Below are 9297 nucleotides of genomic sequence, written 5' to 3'. Positions count from 1 at the left end.
TGGGAATAACAAAACAAATAACGCGTTCGGGGAAGTTAGAAAAAGTCCTAAGAGGTAGAATACTGAAATTCATGTTTTAAAACTCATTCTCTTAAAAAAAAGTCTCTGTGAACACTTCCCCCAGATGCCATAAAAGCCTGTTGTTAGAACAACAGTGCCATCTTCAGTGGGAGTCCGGTCTCTAGATCGGGATAATCCCTCAGAAGTCTGGCTGCCCAAGCAGCCCCTGCTTCCCGAACGCCCGATCTCTTTCCACACCCGCTCTGCGCCTCCGGGTTCTCGCAGCACCTGAGGACTAGAGGACTGGCCCGGCCGGTCTCGCCGGCAGCTCCAGGGACTCAGGGAAGGGCGTATCCCACCTCCCCACCCTTATTACGATCCTCCCAACTCGCGTCGGCTCCACCCCGCCCCTCAGACTCCAAACCTATTTCCCTGCCGTAGCTCCGCCCCTCTTCCCTTACCCCGCCCCTCTCTATTACGGGTTATCGCTCGGCGTTCCTGGTGGATATGCTTTTTCCGGAGAAACCACGCTTCCCCTCGTGCTTTCCAACGGCTCCGCCTTCCCGCCGGAGCCTGACCCTTCCCAGCGTGCTCGGCGATTCCAGCGTGCGAGGCCCTCGGAGGGCAAGGCCCCAGGGCCTGGCTTAGGGGCGCGAAAAGCATGCTGGGGATTGTAGTTCGGTAGTCCGCGAGGGCGGCTAAGGGCTGGCAGTAGGAGGGACTCGTTGTCCCAGCGTGCCCTGCGCCTCAGCCCGCGCGTTCGCAGTTTCTCGCTCTCGCTCGCCCGCCCTCCCGCTCCCTAGCTTGCTCGCGCTTTTGCTCGCGGTCTCCTCGCGGATCGAAGGGGTTCTGACCACAGCTTGTGGCTGAGAAGGGCGACAGAAGCTGCGGCTTAAGAGAAACGAGGCTGCAGTGGTGGTGGGAAGATGTCGGGCGAGGACGAGCAACAGGAACAAACTATCGCTGAGGACCTGGTCGTGACCAAGTATAAGATGGGGGGCGACATTGCTAACCGTGAGTGCGGCCTCAGGGGTCCGGATATCGAGGCTGGGAGGGAGAGTCAAGGGAGACGGTGATGGGTTGGCTCCTGAGGGCTGGAGCGGTGGGGTCACGCAGTGTGGGTTAGTGATGGCCCATCTCAGGTCTGCTGGAGGTGGCGTGGTGGGGAGGCTCCGTGTCGCGCCTGGGACCCGAGAGGCTGGGCCTGGGCAAGAGTCTCTGGAGATGCTGGCGGACGGTCGGCAGGACGGCTGGGAGAAGAGCAGACAGAGCTGGGCCCCTGGCCAGCTCCGACCCTAGGCCGTTGGTAAGGAGGCGAGGTGTACCTCCTGCCCCTCACCCTTCAGTTCAGATTTCTGTCTCTGATATTGGTGGCAGCGAGACCACCTCGAAAAGGTAGCGCTTCTGTTTTGTCGCGGCTCCCCGCCGTCAGGAGCCTGGCCGGCACGTGTTGCCAGGTCCGCTGCGGCTCGCCGGCTACCTTCCTCCGCTACGTCCCTGACACCAGCTTGCCTACCACGTGCTTTGCTGTAGTCTTTGGTTCTTTACTTCAGCTCCTTCCCTTGTGGGGGCCGCATTCAACTCTAGGGCCAACTCAGGGACCGTTAGAGAGCACCCCATAACTCTGTTTGACTGTTCTTGAAGTTGTTCATTGTACTTCCAGTCTGCGGAGTTGGCTTTAGTTAGTCGTCTAAATTGATCTTGAGTGTTTCACAACTTTTGTGGAATGTTTTGAGGTCCTCCTCACCCCAGCCAGTCAAACCTGTGAATAGTGCTGTTAAAGGGGGTCTGAAGTTAAAATCTCAGAAGTCATCCTTAATAAGATTGTGCTCTTGACTTTCTTAGCAGCTGCCTGCCACACTCTGCAGATGTCTCACTTTCTGTTTTCTCTCTTTCCAATTTAAAACCCAGTTAGGGGATACAAAATGCTTGTCTTTGGGGTTTTAAATGGTTTTGACAGTAAAGATAGGCATTTAGGATGCTTTTGATCCTGTGACTGAAAATCTGAGTTTTTCAGACTTTCAAAGAATCACCAAAACTTGGATCACAAAAATAAAGTCTGAAGTCCAGGATGGACCATGGAGAGGGTTCGGTGAACAGCATAAATGCTTTGTAACACAGTGGATATGTAGTGGGTTTAAATCAGAAAAAAAAATTTTCCCTCTTGCAGTTTATAACTTCTGTGATTCCCAGTACCAGTTTGAAACTCTTTTGGGTCACATACTTCTTTGAGCTCTGCTATAAGCAGAGTTTGTTGAAGCCCAGGGACCTAGGTTAAGTCTCCTTGACTTGTTATTTGAAGAAATAAATCTACATAAATTGAGATTACCAACACCCCCTAATTGGGGTGTCTGGGAAGGGAAGAAGGTAGCATTTAACAACGCATCAGCTTAGAGTCAGCAATTGTATGTCTACCTTCTTGTTGTCCCTGATGCCTATAAATTTCCTCCAGTCTGCTTTGCATGTGTTGGATATCTTGGTGAGAATGCCCTTGAAGTTTATAAATCTGTCCTCCCATACCACAGGTATCATATTTGGAAAGTCTCCCTTGCCTTTAGGAGACAGGTGGTACATACCTAGCTGTCACACTATATAAAGGACGAAAGGGAGTGTTGGCTCTTTTAAGTTCAGGAAAGGAAGGCAGAGATTTATAGAGATGACAGGTACATTCTAAGAGGCAAAACATATTCCTCTTTTTATCCTTAGAGCAGTGATACTAGGGAATATTTCTAAGTTGGACTCAGAAACTCTAAGTCCAACTTCTAGGTGTTTCTTGGAAGTTAACTTAGACAACACATTCAGGACTGATATATGGGATTCTGTTCCCAGGGGTACTTCGGTCTTTGGTGGAAGCATCCTGTTCAGGTGTGTCGGTACTGAACCTGTGTGAGAAAGGTGATGCCATGATAATGGAAGAAACGGGGAAGATTTTCAAAAAAGAAAAAGAAATGAAGAAAGGTAAAAAAACAACCCCCTACTAAGTTTGACCCTTATTGAGTCCTGTTTGTTTTATTGTAATAATGCAACCTTTACCCCAGCACTGGTTGAGATATTTGGAAATTTGGAATGGCATGGGGAATTCAGTTTCCCACTCAGTCTAGACTGATCAAACTTAAACAAGACCCTGAAGAAAATCCATTCATTTTTCGGAAGGGCAGGAGGGTTCCAAGAGAGCCAGCAGGGCAGTAAGGCTGATTGTCTCTTTACAGGTATTGCCTTTCCCACCAGCATTTCAGTAAATAACTGTGTATGTCACTTCTCCCCTTTGAAGAGCGACCAGGACTATATTCTCAAGGAAGGTGACTTGGTAAAAATGTAAGCTTAAAACATTTTAGAGCACTTGTCTTTTTCCTCAGCATTCACAATAGTACCAGTTGCTAATGCTGTACTCTGCTCTTACCTTTCAGTGACCTTGGGGTCCACGTGGATGGCTTCATCGCTAATGTGGCTCACACTTTTGTGGTTGATGTAGCTCAGGTAGGTGGACTGCTTTGAACTCTATTCAGCCAATGGGGAGCTGGGGAGGGCCCACTGCTGCCTCTTATCCTCACCTGCTACCACCACATTAAGTTTTGAGAGTTTCTAGAGAAATAAAATGGGAAAGGGTGTTTTCTGTCCTGACCACTGGATACATAATGGACACACAGATATTAACTGATCAGCTTTTTGGGGAGGCACTGACTGCATTTCCTCTTCTACAGGGGACCCAAGTAACGGGGCGGAAAGCAGATGTCATTAAGGCAGCTCACCTTTGTGCTGAAGCTGCCCTACGCCTGGTCAAACCTGGAAATCAGGTGAGCTATTTAGTCCAACTCCAAAGCTTGATAGAGCCAAAGATGCATTCCGGATGTACTGCTGTTCTGTACTGAAAGAGAAGAGGCAGGAACTAAAGAGTTTAAACCGAAGAGCTGTTAAATCTTAGTGCCTACCTTAGGTGCTATGATGCTCTCTGTAAGGGGATGTGTGATCCCTTTCTCATGGAGCCTATAGAAATACTTCCTTTTTCATGTTTTGGATGTGTATTGTTCCTGGAAATAATTTGAGATAGATAGCTCATAATAAAACACAGGTATTAAAACTAAGTTTTAAAAGCTTATAACACAAAAATAATAATAGTACCAGTAAGTTGGTGGCAAAAGACCCTTACAAGACAAAATTAGGAAGTCCAGGGATCATAAATTTCTCATGAATTCATACGATGACATGTTAGACTATCAGTGGAGACTTTGTCTAACACTTAGATTTCAGAACCTGTCACCACGTAAAGCATCCTCTTTTTCTGTGCTCTCTTCACCCTTTTCGTCCGTTTTTCCCCATTATCACTTAATTGCATTGTTTTTACTTCAGCCTCTGTTGTAGTTTTCTTGCAGTGGTATCTATCAAAGACCTGTTATAAAGCACTTTGAACAGTACCTGGCACATAGTTAACCCTTTTGTTAGCTTTTATTATTTTACACACTGATTATTTTTATTATTTATATGCTTACTATTGTTGGAAGATACTATTAATGTAGTGGCTGTTGTCTAGCTATGACATGAGACTTTCTGGATTCTCATCCCATTACCACCCACTACTGATTTAAAGTGAAGTACTATTGCCTAGAAAATCCCATGGATGGAGGAGCCTGTTAGGCTGCAGTCCATGGGGTCGCTAAGGGTCGGACGGGACTGAGCAACTTCACTTTCATTTTTCACTTTCACATATTGGAGAAGGAAATGGCAACCCACTCCAGTGTTTGCCTGGAGAATCCCAGGGATGGGGGAGCCTGGTGGGCTTCCGTCTATGGGGTTGCACAGAGTCGGACACGACTGAAGTGACTTAGCAGCAGCAGCTTCAAAATTACCTCATCTATAAAGTGGGAAAAATTAAATTGTGCCTCATTCTCACAGGGTTGTGAAGATTGAGATGATCCATATAAAGTGATTATCACAGTACTTTTGACATGTAGTTTAATAATAGCTATGATTGGAAATTCACTTTCCTTTTTTTCTTAACTATAATTTAGGTGAGGGTCAGCTCATGGTTGAAAGAGGTAAAGAGGGGAAAAGAAAACTTTCTGTACCCTTTCAACAGGTTAGAATGCCAGGTATCATGGACTAAACACTGTGATCCGAAAACCTGGGTTTATACCAGGTTCTTTTGGTTAACTGGTTTACCCTTGAGCAAATCATGTAACCCTTCTGAGCCTCAGTTTCCTCCTCCAGATTAGGATGTAGATTACCATACAGAATTGTTGGCACTAGTCACCTTACAGAATTGTTGTCTAAGTAGACCATCTTTGTGATAGCGCTTTGTAAAATGGGATGCAAATTTGATTTCTAGGTTGTAGGATGCTAGGGCTATGAAATGAAAAATTACTGAGAATCATTGCATTTGCTGGAGGATGTTAGAACTCAGTTCTTTTATGCTGCTGCTTCTCATAGTAGACAACTTACTAGCTCCTGGTATTTTATGTTTTATTTGATCTTGTACTTCTAGAACACACAAGTGACAGAAGCCTGGAACAAAGTTGCCCACTCATTTAATTGCACACCAATAGAAGGTGAGACTTCAGATAGTGGGGTTGAGGGTCTCAGTATGAGTGGGTTAGCAGAATTAAGACTTTGTTCCCTGGAGCATCCATCCTGGCTCTGGCATAATCCAAGCCCCAAACCTCAGTGCCCCGAGTTTCCATAGCTGGGCACTTTGATCTCATTGCCTGCTCCGTGGTTCTGCTTGGGTAGGTGGGTTGGAAACCTTTGGGGATTCTAGATGAGTGGTACCACAGGCTTTGTCCTCTCTACAGGTATGCTGTCACACCAATTGAAGCAGCATGTCATTGATGGAGAGAAAACCATTATCCAGAACCCCACAGACCAGCAGAAGTAGGTGCCCTGTATCCCACCCTCTACCTTCTGTCATATAAGACTAGTTATGAACTTACCCTTCCATACGCCAGGCTAATCTTATGCACTGTCTCCTCTAACCTGGACTAATCTTATCCACCTTCTCTTCTAAGCTCCAGGAACCACTTATTGCTCCTTATTGTTCCCTTTCTGTTCCTTTTAGGAAAGACCATGAAAAAGCTGAATTTGAGGTACATGAAGTATATGCTGTGGATGTTCTCGTCAGCTCGGGAGAGGGCAAGGTAATGAACGTTTGCCAGAGCCGGCAGAGAGGGGAGGCTGCGGGTGGGCCCCAGGAGCGCCAGATCACACGTGATCTTTCATAGGCCAAGGATGCAGGACAGAGAACCACCATTTACAAGAGAGACCCCTCCAAGCAGTACGGCCTGAAAATGAAAACCTCCCGTGCCTTCTTCAGCGAGGTCGAAAGGCGCTTTGATGCCATGCCCTTTACTTTAAGGTATTGCTGCGCTTACCTTAAAGGACAGGACCGGGAACAGTCTGACCCGCAGACCATACAACCAGATCGCTTTCCTTTCCCTACCCCGCTTGCCCTCCTTTCCTCCTCTTCTACCTAGACTTGTAGCTCCAGCTTGCATGCATGCCTTCTCTCTTTCTCCCTCTCATAGGAAGTAGTGTAAAAAGCAATCCTACACATGATTTCTGCCTGAGGGTAGGAGTTATTTAAAAACAGGAACAAAGTGGTAAGACATGATAGGGAGTTAAGGATACCTGAATTTGTGTTTCCCTCCCCAGAGCATTTGAAGATGAGAAGAAGGCCCGCATGGGTGTGGTGGAGTGCGCCAAACATGAACTGCTACAACCATTTAATGTTCTCTATGAGAAGGAGGGTGAGCTCTGAGAAGAGAGTTGTAGTTTGAAGCCCCTGATTATGGTCCCCTCCTTGCAGGCATGGGGACATTCTGTCAAAACACTTTGTTTCTCTCATAGGTGAATTTGTTGCCCAGTTTAAATTTACAGTTCTGCTTATGCCCAATGGCCCCATGCGGATAACCAGTGGTCCTTTTGAGCCTGACCTTTACAAGTCTGAGATGGAGGTCCAGGATGCAGAGCTCAAGGTTAGTGTGTGATGGAAAGGAGCAGGGACGTGGCACTTTTTGGGGGAGTGAGGACTGAGTGACCGGAAGTCCTGAGAAGAGCTCCAGTGCCGAGAGTAGCACTTGGCATTTGCTCCATGTTCCTCAAAATTTGTTTTCCTTCTTCTGTTTTGCAGGCCCTCCTCCAGAGTTCTGCAAGTCGGAAAACCCAGAAAAAGAAAAAAAAGAAGGTTTGTTATGATCATCCCTCCCTGGTGGGGTGAACCTGATCCGTCTTTATTCACCTTCCTGGGTCATGGTGGGGATATAGGTGTCAATATGTCCTTATTTCTTCCCATCTCAGCCCTGACCTAGAGAATTAGGAATATTCTTGTCCTTGGTCCCCCAGACAGTACCCTAAATTGTTGGAAACTGACACATCTTCTCCCTCTCCTTTCCATGAATGTAGGCCTCTAAGACTGCAGAGAATGCTACCAGTGGGGAAACTTTAGAAGAGAATGAAGCTGGGGACTGAGGTGGGTCCCATCCCCCCAGCTTGCCACTCCTGCCTCATCCCCTTCCCACCACACCCCAGGCTCTGTGAAGTGCAGTTCGACTTCTCCACCCAGGACCGCGAGCAGAGCGGGGCCTCCCTGTCCTCCTCCCAGTCCCCTATCCCAGCCCCCTTCCAACAACAGCCAGCTCCAACTGACTCTGGTCTTGGGAGGCCAGGCTTCCCAGCCACCGAAGACTACTTTAAATAGAAAAGAGAAATTGAATAATAAAATCAGGAGTCAAAATCCATCGTCTTCAAGCCCCTCTTTCTAGCCTTTTTCTACTATTCTCTGCTTGGTCAAGGTTTATGGCCCTACAACAGAATGGGAGGAGGCTAACATAGCCACCACCACTAAAAACTCAGATGAAATTTTTTTATACCACTCCAGTGTCAGCATTTTTCCATCTGTTGGGGCTTGTTCCTCTCTCTGTTCCCACTTTCCCCAAGTCTTTTATCAGGCCTCAAAATAGAGAGGAGCTATTCTTCAGACTATTTTTCTTCACATGTGGCAGATTCCTTTTATGAACCAGGCTGTCTAGCCAGGCCCCTCCCATTTTTAGGAGCTGGAGCCTGCATTTACCAGTGGATTCTCATCTGTCAATTGGATCCTCATTTGTAAATCTTTGTAGTCAGTTTTGTTCTACAGGACAGTTTTTCCTCCCTCCACAAGGCTGTAAAGAAGTAATCCATCTCAACCTTGTCCATTTCTTTGAAGTCAGTGGGGTTCTTCCCTTGCTCCGTCTTAGAAACCTGAGCTGGAAGCTCCACTGTGGTTTTGTTCCCTGTTTGAAATATTTTGACCTCCCTTCCTTGAAAGAAAGATGTGTAACCAGAGGAGCAGACTGAAGAGACAAAACTCCTGGCTTTCTGAAGCTGTGGACTTGGATTAATTGCTAGGGGTTTGGAGAGAAAGGTGACCTTTCAGTACCTCTGGCATGCTGTCCCAGGGAACTAGGGCTCCCACTAACTTATGAGGTTTTTAAACACATTGAAAATGACATGGCATTAAAATAAATTTGGATTTGCTCATAATCACGTGTCTGTATGCTGCTTTTATTTGATAGTGGTGGGAGAGTGAGCTGAAGTAATGGTCGTTTGGAACCAGTTTTTTGGGGTTTTTTGGCCTTGCCTCCTGTCATGCAGGATCTTGGTTCTCCAACCAAGGATCAAACCTGTACACCCTGCAGTGGAAGCATGGAATCTAAACCACTGGACTGCCAGGGAAATCCCTGGAACCAGTTTTCTATAGCCATAATTCTATTTTTCTAAAATAGAATACCTTGGGTTGGGGGAAGATCCAGGGTTCTGTGAATTGAAGAGTACATTTTCTATGGGAGTTTGGTCTAGTTTTCTGAAGTAAAAACATACCCCTTACTGCTGACACTATTTAGATATTCATTGCAAAAAAATTTAAAAAACTGCAAAGTGATTATCTTGGTTTAGGAAGCCAGGAAGAATGCCTTTAGTGTTAACACATTTTTTCAAGCCAGCCTGAGATTTGATGGGTAATGCGTATATTATAGCATTTTTTATATGAGTTACTGCTGACCTGAAGATACATAATTATGAATTAAACTGAACACAGATCCCTTCATAAGAGTTTAGAGCAATCAACAGGTGAAATTCCAGGGGGTTTGATATCTTGCTGGGTGGGGGGGCGGGCATTTTTGTTTTCAAACACATTACAGTCCATTGGTGACAATACTAGATACACTTAAGCACTTGAAATAAGGGTCCAAAATTTAGAAACCTGATTTTCCAGAACTAAAAAGGTGAAAGGTTCTAGAGAAAACACTAAAAAAGGAGGAATCATAACAA

The 9297-nt window shown here is 46.2% G+C and overlaps 1 protein-coding gene across 1 annotated transcript; it reads left to right on the top strand.

The window, feature by feature from the left end:
• Positions 1-731: 731 nt before the first annotated feature.
• PA2G4 (proliferation-associated 2G4) lies at positions 732-7727 on the top strand. Its single transcript, XM_055396003.2, has 13 exons — positions 732-1014; positions 2830-2958; positions 3210-3315; positions 3408-3477; positions 3702-3794; positions 5480-5543; positions 5787-5865; positions 6050-6128; positions 6213-6346; positions 6643-6737; positions 6838-6965; positions 7121-7174; positions 7393-7727. Exons 1-13 carry the CDS (start codon positions 927-929, stop codon positions 7456-7458), a joined length of 1185 nt encoding a protein of 394 aa, XP_055251978.1. The 5' UTR covers positions 732-926; the 3' UTR covers positions 7459-7727.
• Positions 7728-9297: the final 1570 nt, after the last annotated feature.

This window comes from Moschus berezovskii, chromosome 6 (assembly GCF_049115385.1).
Source record: "Moschus berezovskii isolate FMDL1 chromosome 6, NW_MosBer_1.0, whole genome shotgun sequence".
In the NCBI taxonomy this organism is placed as follows: domain Eukaryota; kingdom Metazoa; phylum Chordata; class Mammalia; order Artiodactyla; family Moschidae; genus Moschus; species Moschus berezovskii.
The sequence above is the reverse complement of the archived record's forward strand: the minus strand, read 5'-3'. Positions and strand labels throughout refer to the sequence as shown.